This window comes from Miniopterus schreibersii (assembly GCF_964146895.1).
Source record: "Miniopterus schreibersii genome assembly, chromosome: 6".
NCBI lineage: Eukaryota > Metazoa > Chordata > Mammalia > Chiroptera > Miniopteridae > Miniopterus > Miniopterus schreibersii.
In genome coordinates, this window is record NC_138107.1 from 71,667,500 (window position 1) to 71,690,486 (window position 22,987).

Consider the following 22,987-nt stretch of genomic DNA (forward strand, 5'->3'; position numbering starts at 1 on the left):
GAATTCAGACACAAAATTCCATATCCCTCCCCTCCACTTCCTGCTCCCAAAGATCTTCGATAGGTTCTTGCAGATTCTATCCTTAGAAATCAGTGCATTGCTCAGGTAACTTGCCTTGAGCGCTGCAAGACTAGGGATCTGGCTCTGAGTAGAATGATAGCTGCAGAATTCTGGTGAAGCCTCTGTAAAATCTGTCCTTGGGCAAATATGAGATACAATTATGTAAATCCAACTTTTTGACGCTAAACAATCTATACCAAGACTAGTCCCCCTGTGTCCCTCCCTGCTGTGAGTATTTAATATGGCTCAAGCGGAGCGGAGGGTCCCTATAGCCTTTTGCTCTAGCAGCCATGAGGAGGAGGTGAGGGAAGGGACACATTTTCTTTTAGTGGAGGCATTAGCACAGGCTTTCTTGATCTATTTCCATCCCCACCTCATCACCTCGAAACCCCCTTCTTCCCCTCCCCACCTTTCATCATGTCTCATCATGGCCTCTTGGAATCATTTGGTGGCTTTGGGGAAAATCATTGCTGTGGTCATCAGAGTCATGTTGGCCACAGATGAGAATGAGCTAGTCCTGCTATTACAGAAAGTGATGGGTCGCCAACAAGATGGGACAGATGCACAAAGTACTAGTTAAAAGCATTCAGTCTGAACTGCCGAGGGCCTGCCTAAGAACAAACCCAGAGCGTTTCCTAGGCATGTAGTCAGTGCAGCACTGAGCCACATCCCTGTGCAGTTTGACCGGTCAGTGAGCAATGAACTGAATATTGAAAGAGAGACGTCCTTCAGTCTCTCAAGGCAAACCTTGCACCTGACAGTTCAAAAGATGATGTATCATTGCTGAAAGCTCCTACTTCTTTTTAGAAAGAACTTGAAATTCTTTCTAAATTCTTCTTCTAATAGAAAGAAATGAAGAACTGATACCTTGGTTTATCTAATAGAATGGATGTTGCAACAACTGACAAGTGTTTCGATGAGGATAGTTCACCTCCTAATATGGAGCCTGTCAAGTCAAAAATAAAGAAGATATTATTTTAATTATGATTTCAGAACCATAAAATCACAGGTTTTCAGATCCAGAGATAGTGAAATAAAAATCAAGTTGGCACTTGCAGCAAGATAGGACCAATTAACTGAAAGGACAATAGGCTTTCCACGCAGACCTAGGAGCAAGACAGTGCCAGAATCTCACAGGTCTCTGTGTGAATACCCCAAACAGGAGAAACAGAGAAGCTTTATTTCAGTTCATATAAAGGTATACACCATCACTTGAGGATTTAATATGTTGATATTTATAATGACAAGTGTAAAGTTTCTTAAAATCACTGATGCTTTTCTAATGAGATGGCCTAATTTCTCCACCAAGGAAAATCAAATTATTGCCACATGCCACAGTAAAGAAGTGGTGGCTGTCTCTGGCTCTCCTCATTGCCCCCATCCCTGATGATAGGCCCACAGGAGATGCTGTGTGCTATTTGCTTGTGAGGAATCCACAGTTTCCAGAGACATCGTGAACGCCTACAGAGAGCACAGCCACTGCAGTTTAGCAGGTCCTGAAGCAATTCTCCCTGACCCCTATTATTCCACCTTTAACCTCATCACCCCAGGACTACCTCAACAATATATGTCTCTATAAATGTCAGCATCAGCACGTGTCTTTAAGGCCTTTTCTATGCTGCAAGGATTTGCTGGGAGACAACTGTGCACAGATATTGGAACTCACATTTCACAGGGTATTAAATCAGGCTGCCCGTCAGAACTTGCCTGGTCCTGATGCAATCTGCAGACAGTGTTTATGACTGCACAGAGTGTCATAAAGAGACCATGATGGGCAAATAAGTTGAAGTGTCTCCATGTGTAGTGGAGACATGTATTTGGATTAACAGGGGCAGTCAATGGAAATGACTGAGCCCTACTGCATGTAAACAGCCATGCTTATCTCCTCTGTATTTCTGTCATTGATACAGTTTTCCCAGAGGCTGTTGTTTCACTCCCTGTGTTTTCAGATTTAAACCTTGTGGCTCTCCAGGCACACTTTCTTTTTGGCTTGAGCTCTTCCTCAACCACCTGACATGGTAGGCCCAGGTTTGAAAGTCTCATGGAAGTTTTGAAACTCTTACCAGAAAACGCCTATCAACTTTGGAGGAAGTTCTATGCTTAGGCTGCAGAGTTTTCAACAGCTTGATTTGCCCAGGAGCCAGGGTCTAAATGAATGCTTGTATTTATTAAGATAGTGTTAAAACCTTGGACTGTTTCTTGAATATCTTTACTGTCCAATATTCATAAGTTGCAAGGGCATAGGACTGTCATTGTGCTGGGCTGCAAATAACGTTCAGCACTAATGTATTATGTGAACAGTTGCTGATGGTAATAGAATTGATGGTGTCACTCCACCGTGTGCTTAGCTGTGCTTATGCTACAAAATGCAGTTTTAGACTTTGATTCTGTTAGGTACTATCGCTTCATCATCTAATTCCAAAGAGGAAAATGAGATTCAATTAGCTAAGGACACACATTTCTTCAAGTTTTTCCTCTTTTTCTTGTGTGCAAATTTAGTCTAAAATCATTCAGATACTATTTTTTAAATTTATTTTGTTATTATTTTAATGACTGACACCAGAGGACCAAATAATTCACCACTTTATTCAATCAAAATGACCATTAACTTAATTAGCTAAAATAAAGGAGCAGTGGCAGTGTGAATGTTGGTAATAACTGAAACCTAAGGTTTAAAAGGAAAAAAAGAAGTTTTGCAAGATCTTAAAGGTAGACGCTTACATTTAGCACAACCCCAGTGTGTGAATATGATTGTGTGGTGACTGCACTTGATAACAAAACTCTCCTGTTTAAAGAATAATAATTTATGCAATATACTTTTTCTCTAAAGATATGTAATTATCACAAGAATGTTGGAAAAGAATGCTGAACACCAATAAAACCTTTGACTGTGGTGGTTCTGAATATCAGGGGCCTGGGGTCTAGGGAGAAACATGAAGAATATTAAAATCTCTTTTGAAACATTTGATGAACTTCTAGTGTGTAAGCCTCTCTGCTCTAAACCCAATATATTTTGGAGTGAAACAGCTATATAAACTTCTAAATTAGAACCTTCTGTTCCACATCCCTGGGACTGTCATAATCTTTAACTGTGCAAACAGCACATGAAAAATTTCTTTTTGAAGAGCTAGAGTTATTTAGGTATAATGTCTAAATTTAAGTGTTATGGCAGAAGAGTCTTATGCTTCCTATTGATACCCATCCAAAAGGCTGGTTAAACTCCATAAAACCAAACCAAACAAAGCTAGGCTCTATAATCTTTGAACCTTAAAAAATTCTACTTTCTTGTTTAAAACAGAAAAGCAGCCTTTTTAGGATATTTGAGGTGAGAGACAATTCTCCATGGGTCTCTTGTATTTCTGCATATCTTACAAGCAAAGACACTCACTGTCTTTGTTCCAGGCTGTCTTTCCAAGGATGTTTGTTATACAAATAGCCTTGGAAGATAGACATAGTATCTCATCTGGAGCAAAGGTGTTTTTACTATCCAGTAAATTAAAGATAAAGTCTCCCTGCAGGGAAGAAATCAAGCTGGCTTACTGCCTATTATAAAAGATTTGGGTTCCCTAAACTTGGGGTTCCTCTTCTTTAAAATAATCCATCATGTGTATAGGTGTTGTCTGGCCCTCCTCATGTGGTCCTGTGAGTACTGGGGTTTGGGGACCTGGTGCAGATGTTGATATTTTGGCTATTGCTATTTCTAGGAGTAATAAATGGTTCTTTGTCTCTCACCAAGCAGTCTTTTGCCAATATCCATAAAACTGTGACAGGCCAATTTGCTAGCTTGCAAGTGGGCTAAAATACCATTCAGTTTGCAGTTCTTGAGAGTTTGATTAGTTATGACTACGGTATAATTTTCCTACAAAGATCTTTTATTACTATTATTAACCTGGACTGCCCATTCATATCTGAATGATTTAATGTGATTCTTAAGCCTTGAAATAATCCACTGAAATAAATCTCTAGGCTCTACTACTAATTAAGTGAGCAAAAAACAATCCTCAAATTCCAGGTTCAGATTTTCACATATTTCTCTTAGGAAAACCATGAAAAAATTACCGTAAGCTATTTTTGGTAAAGAGTCAAGTTTTAAAACAGTCAATTATTAAACCATGGTAGGAACAACCACCCCATGATATGACTAATTTCAATCTTTTTTTTTCCCCAGAGAAGGGCTGAATCTCATATTTGGAGAAAACAATAGATATTTGGAATGTTTTTTTTTTCTAATACCATAAAATTTTAAATGGCTTTAATTTTAGTATATTCAAAACATGAACTTTCTTTAGTCATCAGTTGAATTGGAGATGGTCCTGAATTCTCAACTGAGTAGCTTTGCTCAGATATAATTTTAGATCAAATGTCCAGAGGATTCAAGACAAACCACATTTATCTCTTACTCCTTAGATACTGACTCAGATACATGCCTGAGAAGATTGAAATGTATCTACCCCAGACTTGAAGGAGAGCTCCACTTTCATCACAGAAGCTGAGAGAGGTCCAGAAACATCTCCCTCTCTTTTTGAGATGTTTTCGACTCATTTAAAAATATTTATTAAGCCTTTATTGTGGGGCAGGCCTTAGGAAACAATAGCAAACAAGACAGTTTTTGTGCACATAGGACATATATATAGTCTAAATTAGTTGTACCAACTTATAAGAGAAGACTTTTGGGTGTTTCTCAGCCTACATCACATCGTACACCTTTCACCAAAGCCTTGGGATTTTCTGTACAATCTGTCTGGTTTTCTAGGAAGCTCTCTTAACTATAGGTAATCCAGATTTAAGCTATACTTCAAATCACCAATGTATTTTTTTTAGTCTTGACCCAACTAGAATGGTTTATAGAAGGGAGGTCAGGGGGATCATGGCATTGTAATTCAGCATGAGGCTATGGAGCACTTCCTGTGTGTCCTGACATGACAGAAGCAAAATGCCTGCTGAGGTCAGTGCTGGCATTATCAGAACTATTCATCTCAGCTGACCATAGCCAGATACTTAACAGTACTAAGAACTAAATGTATTGAGTCCATGCTGCAAACCAGACACTAAACTAGGTACACTTTATACAGATTGCTTCATTCAACTTCACAATTACACTGTGAGATAGAAAGTACTTCCCCATTTTCTAGATGGGGAAACTGATGCCTACAGCGATGAATTGACTTGCCCAAAGTCCTACCTTGTGGAGCTGGGACACAAATGATGCCAAAGCCTCATGCAAATTCAAACACCATGTTATACAGCCTTGATAGGCTGTCTTGCTGTTCTCCTAAACCTTCAACACGTGTCCTCCTCAAAGCCATTTTGACCTCCCTGCTTAAAATTTCCTCCTGCCAGAGTTTCACACTATGCAGTTACTTCATACAAGCGGTGGCCCAACGTCACCATCTCAGAAAGGCCTTTTGTGGCCACCCTATCTGAAATAACCCTCCTCCAAGCATGCTCTTTTACCTACCCATCTTCATTTTTCTATATCACTCTTCCTCCACCTAAGTGTTAACACTTCTCTTTCCCTAAATTATACATATCTTCATTTTCTTGCTCACTGCCTGTCCCCATGCTCGCTAGGTGAGGGCAGGGTGTGGCTCTCGCTGAGCCATCTCCAGCACCGGGCACCAGGCCCGCTACATCTTGGGTGAGCAACACACACGTGCTGGATGAGTATGTGACTCAGTGAAACCCCCAGGCTTTCTCCCCCTCTCTTCTCTTGTTGGTCACTCCAAGATGACTTCTTGCTGGAACTCCTGCTTATCTGATAGGGGAGGTGATTGGGTGTCACCCGTCACTCAGTCTTCAGTGTAAGGTTCTGTTCAAATGTGTGAATACAAAGGTAGTTAGAGAATGACAATCACAGTCTCATAACGAAACTTGATATGTGACCTTAGACAAATTCCTTTCATTTGCTCATAAGGAAAATATATTACTCCTGATACGGAAGAGGAGGTTTAGGGATTTGTGAATTTAAAAAGCCCTGCTAATTATTTTGAACAAAGCAGCCACACACATTTTTCTGAGTTATGGTGGCTATTTTAAGAAGGGCTGGGTTTCTACACACATATCACCTCAAATGAACTCATGAGATAATAACTTCATGCCTTGTGTTTGGGCTCATTTCTGCTTTATTTTTAAAGCATGTGGCTCTAAGTCCTGGGTAGACTCTTTGGTTCTACCCAGAAGCTTGAACCATGATAGAAAAATACTCAGCTATTAAAAGAAGCTAAATTGATGACCAGGACCACCCCAGAAACACCATGGAGAGTAAGGTTAAGATTTTGAACATATTTTAAAGTGAAAGCTCAGGTATGGAAAACAAAATGTTTAATCATAGTCTCCAGTAAAAACAATGGAGTATATATCCTGATTTTATTTGATGGGAGAATTTCACTGTTATAGAGAAATGCGAGGCAGAGGTTCTTAACCTCTTTCAGCCGTGAACCCTTTCAGCAGGTTGCTGAAGCTTGTGAATTCCTTCTTAGAACAATATATTTTTTATATATCTTTATTGATTTCAGAGAGAAGAAGGGAAAGGGAGAGAGATAGAAACATCAATGATGAGAGTCATTGATCAGCTGCCTCCTGCACGCCTCCTACTGGGGATCGAGCCAGCAACCCCGGCATGTGCCCTGACTGGGAATCGAACCACGATCTCCTGGATCATAGGTCTGTGCTCAACCACTGAGCCACACTGGCAGGGCTAGAGCAATAATTTAAGTGCATAAAATACAATACATGAGATTACTTGGCATCAAATTTACTTCCCCTCCTGAATTCCAGATTCTAGGGCAACCCTATTATTTTACAGTTAAGGAGATAAAGGACCCGAGAGCAAAAGGATGTAGGACATACACTTTAACCTAAAAACAGAAACATGTCTTTGGCAGAAGAAATTATGCTGTGATTTAATGCAATTAATTTTGCTGTTCTAAGCCAACCCATATTTAAGAAGGTTTAAAAAGATGGTGTAATCTTGTTTTCGATTTTACTTTAGAACAGCAAGTACTTTTCTTTCATACCTGTATTTACAGAAAGGATTTGCTTTATTACAAGCAACCAACTCTCTAAATGAAATACCTGAGCAATAATCACAATAGTTAATTATAAGCTTTAGAAAGCATTCAGGATCTGGCATGAAAATCTTGCTCCTAATAAAAATCTTCTTTAAACTCCAACTGGTTTTTGTAGTTTATATCAATGCTCTAGAATACAAATTTGGTGATTGAATTGGAATTTCTGTGGTACGCTTTCTTTAGAAAAGAAAAATAAGCTACAACATGAATATGGACAGAAATGACTGACTCTTAGCAAGAAAAAAAAAAGGACAATTATTCAAATCCCTTCTAAAACTCGAGGAGAGCCAGTAGCCCCAAACCACAGATGGGAAATAGCTGCTAATTCTGCTTGGAGCGAAGGGCTGGCTGGGAATTCTGTCTCGGGCTGCATGCTTTCCAGCCTTGGGCGTTAATACCCAGCTCAGTCCTCTGAGTTGCAATTATAAGTTGGAGAAACCACGAGATGAAGGGTTATTTCCCTTTCCCATACCCAAACCTCCTTCAACCCTGAGATTCTCTGTCTCACCAGTATTGGTGCAGGTCTAAGAAATTCTCAAAAGGACTCTCTTCTCCATGTTGTAGCAAAAAGTAGAGGTGTCTCTTACATATATACATATATCTGGGACTACTTTTAGGTCGTCTGTCTCTGAAATTCCCAATAACTATGATTTAACAAAGAAAAGCCCTAAATGCTTCCCACTACTTGTTTCCAAGCACTACTAACACCCCTTGCATCTTTTCTTATGAACAAAACGAGAGATTTATAGAACTCATGCCCATGAGATGAATTATTCTGCAGAAAAAAACTCATGATGGAGTTTGGTAGAAACAGGAGTTTCTTTGGCCACCTAGCATTTCTAACTTATGTGCTGCTTAGTTTGCCCCATAGCCTGACACATGTAAACAAGCATACTTTGAGATTTTCCCTTTATCTGCATCTTATTTTTAAAGTCCCCCCTTAGAAGGACAAATGTGTTCCTGTATAGTTTTCAAACAGATTTATGCTGTGCTCATTTAAAGGGAGAGAAGAAAAAATATAAGATATCATTTCTTTCCTCAAAGAGCTTATAACCTAGTAACCATATTCTGGCTAATAAACCAAGACAAACACACCGAAGCAATAACTGTATCAGTAAGGACTAAGTTATGTTACACTGGGCATTACCCTGTGTATGTATTACATTGTCACTTCCATTTATATCATACGCTATAGCATCCAAAACACACATGCATTCCCTTACCTGATGCTCACTCGGTGACATAAGACAGGTATTTTTATGCCCAATTCATAGATTAGAAACAGCTTCATGAAGATAAATGACTTAAATATCACACAGCCAGAAGGTAGAAGACCTGGGATTAGAACTCAAGTTTTCTGATTTTAAATTCAGGCTTCTTATAGCCCAGAATTGACCTACTCTACACTAGAAATAACTAGTAGTTCATATAAATAAAGACCTCTAAGAAATGATGTGAATTCACAGAGGAGAGAAGAATTTCACTGAGCTTTAAGGATAGGAAGGATTTGAGTAGAGGAAGTGTAAAGCAGTGGGAAATAAAGAAGCTCAAAGAGGTAAGGTATTGGCTCATTGCACACCGCCAGGGGGCACCATTCACTTTGTAGCCTATGTGGAGTCTGTCTGTACTTCTGTATGAATGGTGGCCCTGGAGCACAACTCCATAAACTACAGTGTAAATGGTGCCCCCGGGGTGGTGCAAACACCCTGATATAGTTGGGTGAGATGATGGAGGGCCTTGAAAGTCATGCAATTTCTCCCTCAAAGATGTGTGATATAGTAGTACAGGAAGCATGGAATTAGGCTTCCAAAGCCTGGGGTTATATTTCTAAATCTGTGTGATCTCAATCTCCTGGTGTTTCTTGTTTCTTTTTGATAAAAGGAAAATGCTGGAGAAGATCATTTCTAATCTACTTTTCATCTTGTAAAGCATTTGACTTCCCTGATGTGGTAGAAAGTAGGACACCATGGAGGGTGAGGGAACATTGGTGGCGTGAGGAAAATGGTATTTAAGAAATGTTGGTATAGAGGATGGATGGCATGAGGAAGGCCTGGAACAGGAGGGAACTACAGTCTCCTAGCACTCTAAGAACGACCACAAGGGATAGGCAAGGCTAGCAGAAATGGGAAGAAAAAGATAAACACCAGAGCCATTTGTGAGGAAAATCCAAGAGCATTTGGTCACTGACTGGATTGGGAAAAGGTCCAAAGCATCAAACCTGAGTGATTGGCAGAGTGACTGCCCCAAGAAAAAGAAAGTTGCCCTGGTGAGAGGGGAATGAGAATCCAACACTGGGCTTCTTGTGTGTGCCGACAGTGAAGCATCAAAGTGGAAAAGTCCAGCATGCACTGGGAAGAAAGAAACTAGAAGTCGTGAGCCGATAGAACTAAAGGTAAGTGAGATTCAGCAGCTCAGAGGAGATAATTAACGATCCTGAGAAAATAAACATGAAAGCTTTCATAACGCATTAGCGGGAGAGTGGTTTTTTGGTTTTACAGCTAAAGAAACAAAAGCCAAGAGACATTAATGAAATGACCTCACCCCTTCTTTATAAGTAGATGGAATGTAAGCTAGCCATATATTTTAATAATTAATGTTTTCATGAGAAGAAATAAATGTCACAACAACTGAAAACAGAATACAGGGCCCTTGACATCCCGAAATACTTCTTTCCATATTTACTCTGGCAGTCTTGTGCTGCGTCAACTTAGCTAAGCTGAAACCACATTCCCCAGAATTCCCTCCCCGGTACCGTCCTGGGTGAGGGTTGGCAGGAGGAGAAATGTGCATGAGACTTGAAAGGCCCAAGTGACATCTCAGCCCCATGCTTGGGGGGGGGTACAGGACCCTAGACATGGCTGTAGCTTTTGCACGTTGTTGTGAGCCGCTGTTTCTCCCTGTTGATGGGGCACAGCTAGTGGACCAGATCGCCTCCTCCAGAGGCTCCCACTACTCGGCCAGCCGCACGGCCGGGTCCCTATGGGGAACGCCCGTTTTTCTCCAGGTGGCCCGCATCGTCATTGGCTTTGCGGCCGTGAGAGACAGCTGTGGGTTCCAGTTTCTTCTCACGGGTTCCACTTTCTCCGAGCAAGGTCTGTTGGCTTTGCTTCCCTGCTGGGAGTCCAGCGCTCCCCCTGCCTCCCCTGCTGACCTGCGGAGACTTCAGGCTTACCCAGGCATCTTCACCGGCTTCCCTTCAGGGCCTTCTCCCCCAATTGTCCCTTCCAGACCTTTGCTTTCTCAGCATCCCCACAACTGTGCTGGGTCTAAGCCCTGTGAGAAATTCCCTGTCGCATGGCACTCGCAGTGCTTTTGCTTCCTGGACAGAATTGCTCACATTGTCTTATTGTCTAGGCCTTCTACACCCCGCCTCCCTTTAATTGACTGTACTTCATGCACTTCACTTATTCTCAGGGACAATTAGCTACCAGGAAAGGGTGACAACATTTTAAAATGCATATTCATATTAAATAGCCATCATGATAGACTGAGAACTAATATTAAAATTCTGGCTCCAATGAGACCGAGGGACATTATCCATAGGCTTTAGGTAGGTGCCTGACCCTGGAGCCTCCACAGCACCCAGAACTACCCAGCTTCAGTTGTTGAGTGAGAGACAGAACGAAACTTCTATCTTGCTTAAGCCACTGGGTTTTTTTTGGTCTTTGTTTAGCCGAGCTTGAATTCTAACCAATATACACCTTAAACATTATTTTAACCAAGTTTAGTTATTCAAGCAAATGCACATCAAAAACTTCTGTCTTCTTATCATTACCCTTCTCTTTTATCCTGTAGCTCAGCCTTATAAAAATTACATGCTTACTTACCTAGCAGAGCTTCAAGAAAAGAGAGACTGTCTCTCTTTTGAATAAAATGCAGGGTGGCCCATATAATAGCCTCATGTGTTGGACAATGATGCACTATTTTCATTCATTCTTACATCTAATGCATCTTCATGGAGAGGGCCAAACTAAAAGTAATTAACCTTTGCTATCAAAACCAACACAAGACTGCTTGTTCTTGTCTTGGACAGGGATGAATACTGAATTTCAGAAGACAAGAGATGTTTTCATTTTTTGAGCAAATCACCTAACTTCTCTGAGATTCGGTGCCATTATTTGTAAAATATGGTGAAAACCTTTTCTTCACAGGCTTATTGTGAAAGTAAAATGAAGTCCTCCAAACTATGTAAAAACTTTCTAACACTGTATTCAACATAATAGGTATCAATAAATATTAGTTGAATATAAAGCTTAAATTTTTAAAAAAATCATATAGAATAATTTTTTAATTATCACCAGAGAATATTTTACATTGATTTTTAGAGAGAGTGAAAAGGAGGGTGGGAGGGGGGGGTAAAGAGAGAGAGGAATGGTGGAAGTTGAGGATGATAGATTAAGCACTTTATTTTCTAGGGAGATCTACAAAAGACCTTTTTCAGCTTCTCTGAAGAGAGGGTTAGGCTTTCAGCTGAGGCTAAAAGACTAGGGAACTTCAACAAACCACCTATTCTAGCAAACCCTAGAGAGTTTGCTGCAGAGAAGGGTTTCAACTTTATCATTGGAGTAGACTGGCTACATAAAATAAAACACCCTGTGGCTATCTCCCTGTAGATGGTTTGTACTTTGTTTAATAGGAGTAACTTGACTCCGCTGTCCTGTTTAATAGAGGAGAGTGACATGCCCTGGGAGGTTACTCGAGTGATAAAATATACTTAAAGAACTACTGTGCCCTCCTTCCCACCTCATAATCTTCTCTTCTTCATTGTTACTGGAATGCACCCACTATTGTGTCATTAAGAAAAATCCTGATTTTCCCCCCTTTCACCAATGAAGAAACTCAGGAATGATATTGTAAAAAAAAAAAAAAAAAATGTTATCCCAATAAACTTTGTTTTCGTAAAACAATATAATCTGTTGGGCCATGAATATCTTTCAAGGTCTGGTTCGTCTCCAATCAATTGGTGTTAAAAGTATCCTCATGGGAACAGACAATGGCAAACTTACCCTTCGGGTGAATACTGGCCCTGCGCATTTCACTAAGCAGCTATAAACCAGGCATGCTTCTGCCAGGGTTATCCCAGTCCTGCTCAGAGCAGTTCTATGTACGACACACCATAGCAGTGGGATGCTCTCACAGGTCAGAAGCAGTTCATTAGCATTTATAAGGGGTGAGGAGGAAGGAATGGGTAATAAAGTACTTACTTGGTCCTAGGCCAATTGAGAAAGCAGCAACATACACAAGCAAGCTGGCTAAGGACAGCCATCGCAAAGACGGTGACACTTCCGCAGGGTCGGTGACTGACTGGTATTCAGTTAGGCTCAATCCAGCATTTAGTAAGGATGCTGAGGTCATCTCCCCTCTCTTATCCACATCATTTCTTCTGGGTGTTAGTGAGCTTACACTGTGGGTAGTGATCCCTTTAAAGAGCTCTCTAAGAGTTTCATTGCTGGCTGACAAGTTTCTTGATCCATAAAACACAGACTCATCCAAGGACTGGTTGATAGGACTATGGTTTCTGCAGATACTGGTGAAGTTCATGTGGATGTTGAGATTCACAAAGCCCATTGTCACCAATGAAGCTGCCATCATGGAAGAGCCAACACAGAGGAAGGTTTTGCCCCCGACATGGTCTACGAGAAGGGTGGCCGGGATGGTGCTGATGACCTTGACAACCCCAACCCCTGTGGAGGCTAGGCTAGCCGCCTCATTGCTTTGGAAGCCAACAGATTTCAAAACAGTTGATGCATAGAATAATATGTTTGGCTGGCCAGTGATTTGTACAAAAAATACCAATGTTAGGCCTATCATTATTCTGGTCCTCATGTTGTCCTTCGAACGAAACAGATCCCAGAAACTATACTGATATTCATCTTTCAGGGAAGATTTGATCAGAGTGAGCTCCTCCATGGTATCTGAGATGGCTCTCAACCTTCTGAGAACCTTGCCAGCAGCTTCCTCCTGTCCTTTCATCACGAGAAACCGGGGACTTGGAGGAAGAAAGTACATTCCAATCGCTTGCAAAACTCCCAAGGGAAGAACGAGGCCGAACATGTACCTCCAGCCGTGGGAAACATTGGCAAATGCATAATTTGAAATGTAGGCCAAAAGAATGCCAATGACAATCATCAACTCATTCAGTGACACCAGAAGACCCCTTCTGTGTTGTGGGGCAATCTCGGCGATGTAAACACAAGTGGCAATTGAAGAGAGTGAAATGGAAACCCCGACAGCAATGCGTCCCACGATAAGAACCGTGTAAGATAAACTGAGCACCAGGACGAGGCTTCCAAGTCCAAGCAGGCAGGATGACAAGATGATGGCAGCCCTTCTTCCGTACCTGTCAATGAGGACCCCTCCCATGACAGAGGTCAGTAAGGCCCCGACGAGGAGGGAGCTCACAACCATCTCCTGCTCCTGGCAGGTCAGGGCTAATAAGGTTCTCAGCTGAAGAAGAGCCCCAGAGATGATCCCAAGTTCATAACCTACCAGGAGGCCACTGACAGCAGCTGTGACAGATGACAAGAGGGTAAACGTGCCACAACCTACAAGCAGAGAGGAGAAACAGAGGGGTCAGTTCTGAATTGTTATCTTAAACATTTTATGTCTGAATGGGGACTTAATCTTGTATAAGTAAGTTTTCATAGCACTGAGTATAAACACATCCGTAAGTACAGTAAAATAATATGCTAATCAAAAAAAATGGTTAGCTATAAAAGAAAAAAATCCTTTTTCTTTCATTTTTGGGAGAAGGGTGGAGACATTTAGGAAGCCGGTTCCTTCTATTTGTGATGATGATGTTATTTTAAGTTTTGAGCCAACAGTTATGCAAGATAAGCAGAAGATGATGAAGACTGAACAAAGGAGAACACCTTTAGTTCCTGCCTTGGTGTTGGATCAGAAATTTAGATAGCCTGGCTCCTCTGGTTCCACCCTGGTGCTCTAAAGGCAAATGCTTGAGGGCAGGATATAGAGAGAGGATAGGAGCCTCAAGAAGGGCTACCAGCTACCCACTGTGTACCCCAGGGAGAATGAAGCACAGCCCCCAGGAAACCTTGGCACAGTTGGGCCACCGCTGGCTTTTGCTGAAGCACAAGAAGGCATGGGGAGGGGGGGAGGAGGTGTGAGGGCCTTAACAAGGTCAAGGCTGTGTCAGAAAGAAGGAAGGAAGAAATGGATGCAGGATTCAACAGGTGAGGCAGGGGGTAGAGCGTGTGGTTAAAAATGCTGTTTAGCTCTAGTGAAAGAAACAGGTCAAATAAAGGTGATCTAAATCTCTTCCCAACACAAATATCTAAAGTGCTTTACATTTCCAGGATCCTGGTGAGAAACAGAAAAGTGGGAGACTCTAAAAAATAAAAAGAATTGAATATGTAGGTGAAGGAGCAAATGTAATAATCCATAATCGAAATGAAAGTAATTCATGAGTACTCCAAACATAAACACTGAGTTGAAATTAAATCAGCCATTTATCCAGCTAATCATGAAAACAAATAAATATTTGCAACATTACATGGCAGATATTTTCCTAAATATTCCGGGGTACATATATAGCAATGAAACAAAACAGATGTGGTCCTAGTCCCTCTAGTGAGTCTCTATTATCTATTATTTACGATGTACTGTTTTAATTTTTACATACAAATGACTTGAAAGCACTCTCTTGTAGGTTCACTTATGTCCTCAGTTTCCACATATTCTTTTTCCCTTGTGATCTTAAAATCCTCAACGAATCCCTCTACACAAGGAGAGTTGGGCCAAATTCTCACATTTGTTTGAGAACATTATTATATCGCTTCGTATCTCCACTTGTCATCCTTCATTTTATTTATGTTTGATGTGTTGATTAGCATGTATGTTTTAGCCATTGGTCTCTGATATTCAGATTGGAGAAATAAGTGATTTGGAGAATGAGATAGATGGGGTGAGTCACCCCAGAAGGGGATTTAGAGTCACAGAGGGCAGCATGGGGACACCGAGTCAAGGGAGCAGGGGGATAGATGCCGGAGCAGCTTGAGTAGCAGAAGATTGTCCTTGTAACCTTGACCGTCCCCTCCCCTTCCTAGTTTTCCTGTGAGATGGGAACAAGTGCTTCCCTACGAAAGGAAAGAGCCTGTGAAATACCAGAGTCCCTGCCTTTGATCTCTATTAACCTACTTTAGAGAGAGCCTGAGCTGGCACGTTAAGGAGGAGCAGGAGTAAGGGCCGGGGCCAACCAGCTTCTTGCAGTCTGAGGGAAATATCTTCCAAGAGAAAAGGGATCCAACTTTCTCTTCTTCTTTCTGGATTTAACGTCATAGGCTTACTTACTTTAGCCAGGGCTCACAGGACATTGACGAAATGGGATGTGTGCAAAGGGTCTGGAAACCATCCCAGTTTGTCAATGTTCCTCTTGGGACCCAGCAGCTAGTACTGAGTATAATTCTTCAGAGATATAATAAGTTATTTCTATAAGAATTGGTTAAAAAAATTTTTTTTACAAAATTATATATCACTTTAATCTATTTAGGGAATTTGCCTTTAAAAGCTTAAAAAGTTGTCCCTGGATATTCTATGACACTATTCTCACATGGAAGGGGGCATACCAGCTGAGTTATATGCTTCAGAATCAAGCTAAGGTCTTCATTGTCTGAATTTTATTTGGGGAGTACACCTTTCCTGTTGTGTGCTTTAAGAGGTACTGCCCAAAACTAGCTTCCCCACTCATCTCATGACTGCCCCTTGTTACTGCTGAATTTCTACTGCAGTCCTCAAGCTGCCTGCCCATTTGGGGTTTTGAATTCCAATTCAGTGTGGAAACCTAGTCCTTAATGCTCTCAAGATTGAAGCCCTGTGACACGTTAGGACTTAGTAGAGATTCAGAATGAGCTACCCCAAGATGTGCCTCAGGGGTATGCAGATTATTGTGAGCTAAAGGCAACCAAGATTCTGCAGGCTCAAGAGAAACTGCTCCTCCCCTTAACTACCTAGAAGAATTTAAATTTGGAGTTTGACCCATTATAAGAGTTATCACCAGAAATAACTTTTTACCTACATATATAGCAGGGCAAACTCTTAATTACTGAACATGTTCTTTCCCTGCAATTGCTTCCTGAAGCCCCAAAGTGCCTTAACCTCATACCTAGCTCAGAATGTCATATACACCTCAATCCCCCTTTCTATCTCTGAACCTCTTGTGCACGTGGGGTCTCTGGCTAGCTCATGTATGTGGGGTTCCCATACACATGTATGTAATTAAATTTGGTTATTTTCCCTTGCTATTCTGTCTCATATCTGATTATCAGACCAGCCAGAAGAACCCTAAGGGTAGAGGAAAGTTTTTTCCTCCCTCTTAACTTCCCCACAGGTAATTTTCCTGGTGCTGTTTTACCACATAAAAACCATAAAGAGAGACCTAAAGAGTGGGCTTTTTCCTGTGTCTATTTTTGATGATAGAAGCAAGATGTTATCCTATGAATGCCAAAAAGGAAAGAGAACTTTTCCAAGAAATCTGTCAGGGAACAGGAGAGAAAGGATGTGGCAGGAAGGTGAGATTTCTATTGGCCTAAACACGATGGGAGAGTTTGGGGCAGTTGGGTGGACAGGAGAAGCAGCCAGTGCTGAAGGAGAGAGCAGGGTAAGGAATCACAATTAGTGCCTTTTCAAAAAACAAAACAAAACTAAACAAAACACCAACCCTGAAGTCAAGCAGTCTGCACTTAATGTTCCCGATGAAGTTTAGCTTTCCCAGCCATTTTGCTCATGGCCTTGCTTTACAGGGGCCCTTCCTTGACATCCCTGTGTTCTCCAAAAGTGCCATAAGGAATGCTCAGCCTTCTTGGACATCACAGGAGTGGCAACTGTCTGGAGCCCGGCAGCCGGTCCCCACGGGCTGCTGGGTCAAGCCTACCGCCTGTGTGGCTGCTCCGGTAGAAGACCAGCAAACTGATGATGCAATAAGGATTCTTCACTAAGGTAATGGAGCGAAACTGTTCCCATCAAAGATGAGATCACAGCCAGGAGGCTTTTTGCAAACAAGGGCACTGAGACCCTCCGTGAGGGCACCAAGGACACGCAGCCCCCAGAAGCCATGAGACTGCAGCCGCCACTACAATAGCCGCATTGTCTGCCCAGCTCTCAGTGACTCAGATGAAACCACAACTAAGTGGAATGCACTGAAACACTCAACTTTTCCACAATATTTGAGTTTCTGCCTGCTTTCTTTTCCCCTATTACATGCCTATTCCAGAGTATGTCCATAATGCGCACACAACAAACACTGGCCGGCTGCCTCGGTCCCACGGCAGTGGAAGGCGTGCAGGCCCAGGTTGTTTGGGGCAGGCGGCCAGGGAACTATATGGCCTGGCCCACTGTGTGTGAAGGCTTCACAAGTTTAAAAGACACCCCTATTATTTGGCTTGAGAAAAACTTGCAGTAGCTCCAAAATGTCCTTGCAGCTGTGGTCTCCCCTTTCTCTGCTCCTCCCCAAATAACAACCTATCTTTCAAGAGTCCTCTCAAGTGCCATCTCCTCTATGACAGCCACAGGCCCCTCTGCTTCCACTGTGCATGAAACATGTTTCTCAGGTGCCTGCCACTTTTTAAGGGATTCGTTTATTCACCTGTTTGTCATCCCCTGTTAGACTGAAAGCCCCCTGAAGCCAAGGACTCTGCTTTACTTTTATCTGTATTCCTGCCTCTGGCTTTTGGCACCAGATAAACAATCAAAAAATGTTTATTGAGGGAATAAATAGATGAATGCTAGCAGCACTCTAGAATACCCACCCTTGGTCCCCTCCTCTGCACAGTTTTGTCCGCAGACTAAGTTTAATACCTAGTATTATGTAATGGCTAGCATACGGACACTTATGTTTACATAAATGCCGAGCCTTGAAAAGCACACTGTTAGCGTTTCTATAAAGCTTTCAACACTATTATTACGAGCCTGCTAACATGAAAAGCATTGCACAGACCATAAAGCGTTTCATTGTCACTCGTGTATTTATATTTTACTAAATGTCAACCCAGTGCATCACCCCTGACTCGGCACTTAGCAGTCCCCTTTCAGTGGACCAGGTATCCCCCTGCAGTCTCAGGTACCACATGCTGGTTCTGGAAAATTCGGTGCACTTCTCCAGACTGGTGCTTCTCTTCGCGCTGTTCCCCCTCCCAGCGTGCCCTTCCCCTTAGTTCAGAGCCTAGGGAACCTGCTTTGTCTTGGAAGATCCAACTGGAACATCCCTTCCTCTCCGAAACCTTCCCAGACCCCCTCTCTTTGGTGAGCATTACTGCATGGCCTTACAGCACCTCGGGTTATACTCAGTTACATCTGTTTCCCACCTAGATTGGGTGTTTCTTGAGAGCAGACGTGTCTGTATGGGGGGGTCCCACACTGTACCTGTCGCAAGAGCTCGGCAGAAGTGTTGGATGTCACAGGAAGGAGGAGGGAAGGAGGAGCGCTGACCTAACCAGAAAGCTTCCGCACAATCTCCCAGAGGGCACGTCCCGCCCCGCGGAGAGACGAGCTGTGGTGCTTCCAACAGCTGGCAAAGGTCCCAGGTGCTGCCCCTTGTCCCTGGGCCATGCGTGGCACCCCACCTGGTAGTATATATTGGGTCCCAGCCTTTATTTAACTGCTATCCCCTCCTCCCCTGTAAGTCAGTTCCTTCTTTAGCATACAATGCAACTCAGACAAGACTACTGGGCCTCTCCGTACCTACCATTGTTGGATCTTTCTCCGACAAAAAGAGAGGAGCTTTGCTGGCTTTCTTTTTTATTTTTCCAATCCTAGGTTTGATTTAGTAGTACTTTCACAGACACACTTTCCTGGAACTAATTTTTTCTAAATTTTATTGACTCAGGGTGCTTAAACAGGAGACATTGTTTAAGTTTGCACATTAGTACTTCCCTGCATTTTACTTTGTTTTAAACTATCCTTTCTGCCCAATTACATGTACGATTTCCAGGCTTTTCTCTACTGCTCTTCCTTTCTTCCCTCCTTCAATGTGGAACTTCAATGAAGATAAAGTGCTTGTTTCTTCTACATTTTTCTGCAACTAGTTGAGTTCTTTTACTCAAAAAAGATTTCTTCTAGTAGTTTGGGGTACTTTTCTCCCAATTTATTTAAGAATAATTGTTTTAGCGTTAGTTATATATACTCATTTCTTCTCTTATCTCTCTCTCCTCGTCCTTTCATGTGCATCTAGAATAACTTCTCATATTTACCCTCCACATCACAGATTTCAGATAACAATTCTTCTCTTGCACTTTTAGCCCCCTCACGCTCTTTACGCGTCTTCTCTAGGTCTGTTTGCATTTGGTTCTGCGAGAGCTCCAGCTTCACCTCCGTTTACTCTTAGAGGTTGACCTACATTTCTTTTTTCAAAGTTGATTTTTAAAAAAACTATAGAAAACAAATGAGGTGCTCTACAAAATTTATGTTTCCTGTAAAAAGAAATCTTAGAATGCATGCATTGCCTTTGTATTTAAAACATACTTGCCCCAAACCAGATCTGCTGCATTCTCTTTACACAGTCCCCACAAATCAGTGGTGATGTTTTGGACTGCAAGAAACCCCAAGCTTGACAAACAAGGGCCTCAAACACTGTGGCACCTATTGATTAATTAGCGAGAAGACCAAGTTGAGGTTGGTGTCTCCAAGAATTCTGGCCATCCTTCTGTTCCCACCTCCTCAGAGGGTTGGCTTTTGTCCAGACTTGTCATCATAGGTGCCAGGTGGCTGCCATAGCATTAAGCATAAGATTCGCCCACAACCAGATCCAAAGGCAAGAGACAATGGAAGAAGTCTTAGGGCAAGACCTTTCCTTTTATCAGGAAAGGAAAGTTCCAGAAGTACCTTGGAAGATAATGAGATTCAGGACACAATGCTCCAAAATATGGCACCATGGCATATTGGATATTTTAAACTGAAGGAGTTTAAGAAAATGGCAGATGCAGGAGGGTCCCTCTGGCCTTCCCCTCGCTCTCCCCCTGAAGCGGGTCATAAAGCCCTGTGAGAAGTGCCCTCCCTATACTAGAAGAAAAGGACCGATCTTATCTCCAAAGAGACGCCAAGAGGAATCCGAACAAGCAGGTCTTATAAAATTTCTCCCAGTTTACTACACTTATCTCACATTCCCTCATCTATCATATTTCTACATCAAACCTGGCATAAATATACTCAAGTTCAATGATTTTTTGGGTCTTCATTTCCTTATGAAGACTCCCACACCTCATCAAACTTATATTAAAGAAACCTGGATGCTTTTCTCCTGGTTACTCTGTCAGTTTATTTTCAGATCCGTCATGGGACCCTAAGAGGATTGAGGAAAACTTTTTTTCTTCTCTAACAAAGTCATCCTAATGTCTCATTGACCAGAACCAGTGGGATCCATGGTCAAATTTGGCTGCAAGAGAGACTTAGAAGTGAGTATCTGAATCTTTTAGTTCCCCAAGTAGGAAAGACACAAAGTCAGAAGGGAGTTGCAACAGCTGTTAGGTTGGCTGTGCCTGACCTCATTCTAGCCACCCAGTTGCAGTTGCAAACTCCGCTTAGTTAGACCTGGAGGAGCAACTGATGTGCACAGTTGCTAGCCAAATTTCTCACAGCTAGAAGTTATTTTTCTGGTGTGGCTCCACTGGACTCAGAAAGAAATTTATTTGACCTCCTGACTCTGAATAAGGGATATTATTCCTGCATTATTTAAAGCAGCCTGTAGGTTTTTGCTTGTCAAAAACAGTACATGCAAAACTGCACCATTCCAGTGGCTCCTCTGGGCTTTGCCCCTTCTTACACTGATTTCATATCTCAAAATGCAATGAGTACTCTTTCCTATCTAGCCCAAGATTGCTGAAATCTTAGAAATTGTAGCTCCTGAAGAGATATAGAAAAAGAATAATGACAAGACAGGATGGGAAGAATTGCACTCTGACCACCTAGGTAAGCGGCTCTAGGGGCTATGAAGACATCTTCTCTTTCTCTGGCTGGTGAACATTCTTTCAACGAGGGATGCACAGTGAGAGCCTGTGGAAATCTAACATTTTACTGCCCTATTTTATACATCATCCAAATGTTTGCCTTTTATTTAGGATTAAGTCAGAACTCATTGGCAAATATGTCTGACTTTAATGCTATTATAATTTTTCATCTCTTTCAATGTTTTGTGGGGATTTTCAATAGATAGTTAAAAGGGGTGAATCTGGAGAACAAACCTCTAGGGTGGAGGTTCTCAACGCATATGAGATGTGGTCAGTATAGGACATTTTAAAATTGACAAGGTCTTTTAAAAGCATCTTCATTCCATCAATGATTACTGACTGTTGGAAAAAGTAGTAAGTAACATACATATCTGTACGTCAAGATTTTAAACATGTAAATGTGATAATTTTTTTAAATTCAAAGTGCTAGTGACTGCATAGTAGCTTTCTGTCATTTTATATTTTCTAGTCAATTAAAAACTGTGAAGACTACTATGTGAGAATTTGAACTTGTTTTACTATTTTAAAAGGAGTCCGTGTACTTAAAAAAGGTTGAGAATCAGCCTTGGTTCTTTAAAATTCTTTACGTAGGGAAGTGAAATGGGAAGAAAATAAATAACTTTGTAAAGCCTGTGGCTATAAAACTCTTAGGAAGAGCATTTTATTTACTAAAAATAAATGCCTGGATGGCACATTGATAATATACAGGAAAAGGGGGGAGAGAAGGAGGAGACGCCAAGATGTTTTGCACAACATAAAGGCAGAATGCTGATGTGTGTGTGTGTGAGAGAGAGACAGAGAGAGAGAGAGACAGAGAGAGGGAGGGAGACTACAAGGTCCAGAAATAAGAAAAAAGGTCAGGACAGGTTGTCAAGTGGGGGGTGGGATGGGGGTGGGGGATGTGGAGAGAACACAAGGGAACAATAGGCAAAAGGTCTGTGGATTTTTTAAAAGTTGGTTTACAAGAAATTCCTTATTGTGGATTTGACAAGAGGATTTTAAGAATGGGCCCAGCTAATACTTAATTGTACTAGAGCCCTCTTCGAATCATCAGTAAAAACCTACAAAGAGCTTGTATGAATGGCATTTGAGTATATGAAGTACAGGGGGCCACATACGGATTCAGCACAGGGAAAAGCCTAGCTGCAGGAAGGGCAGAGCAGGGGTCCGGTGGAAGCAGGAAGTGGATTCAAGAAGCCATCAGAAGAACAAGTCCCCTGAGGCAGGAGGAGGAGTGGGGGGCAAAGAGGCATGTGAATTTAACCTTATGGGGGGCTGGAGTTATTTTTATTTAAATGGTAAAAGAATGATGGGCCCATAAAGCTGGAGGATTTGGAGACTTGCAGGTGAGGTTCTCCAAGACTCCCTAATTCTGTCAATACTACCATCGCTTTCAGGAACTTTCTTGATTTCCCTGAAACTGAGAATCCTCTCTGAGGATTCCTCCTCTTGTGGTACTTAACCCACAAAGGCCCACGCTGTTGGCCCTGCATACATCTTCAGGTTCCTTTGTCATCTTCTTTCCCTTCTTTGAACTCTGTGCTCTCATCATACAAAATTATTTGCAGTTCCCTGAAGGTGACATTCTTCTCCAAACTTATATACAAGCTAATTTCTCTGCTTCGAATGCTCTCTGTAAATCTATTGGCCTCAGTTATACTTTCCTGATTCAGCTTAGCAACACTGTCTTCCAAGCTCCTTTGAAAACTGGCCGAGCTGTCCCTTGTGCACTATCATAATATTATTTGTCTGGCCACCCACTCCATTGTAGGCGTCCTGATCTCTTGTTTCTCTCCACCAATTGCTAATAAGCATCTGCATGGGTGTTTCTTGTTCACCATTGGACCCAGGGTCTAGCATTATGTCTGAATCCTAGTAGACAGTCAAAATTTGTTAAATAAT

The 22,987-nt window shown here is 41.9% G+C and overlaps 1 protein-coding gene across 5 annotated transcripts in view; it reads right to left on the reverse strand.

Moving 5' to 3' along the window:
* Nucleotides 1-22,987, reverse strand: part of SLC2A12 (solute carrier family 2 member 12) — a 50,476-nt gene that overhangs the window by 20,663 nt on the left and 6,826 nt on the right. For 4 of the 5 annotated variants that reach the window (XR_013998979.1, XR_013998980.1, XM_081139887.1 and 1 more), the window contains exon 2: nucleotides 12,335-13,675. Coding sequence is in view for 3 of the 5 variants with exons in the window: in XM_081139887.1 (XP_080996013.1) it covers nucleotides 12,335-13,675 (1,341 nt within the window). In the remaining 2 variants the exon portion in view is untranslated. Of the gene's footprint in view, nucleotides 1-5,841; nucleotides 5,870-12,334; nucleotides 13,676-22,987 lie in introns of those variants that run through there. The other variant, XM_081139888.1, reaches the window with a different exon arrangement.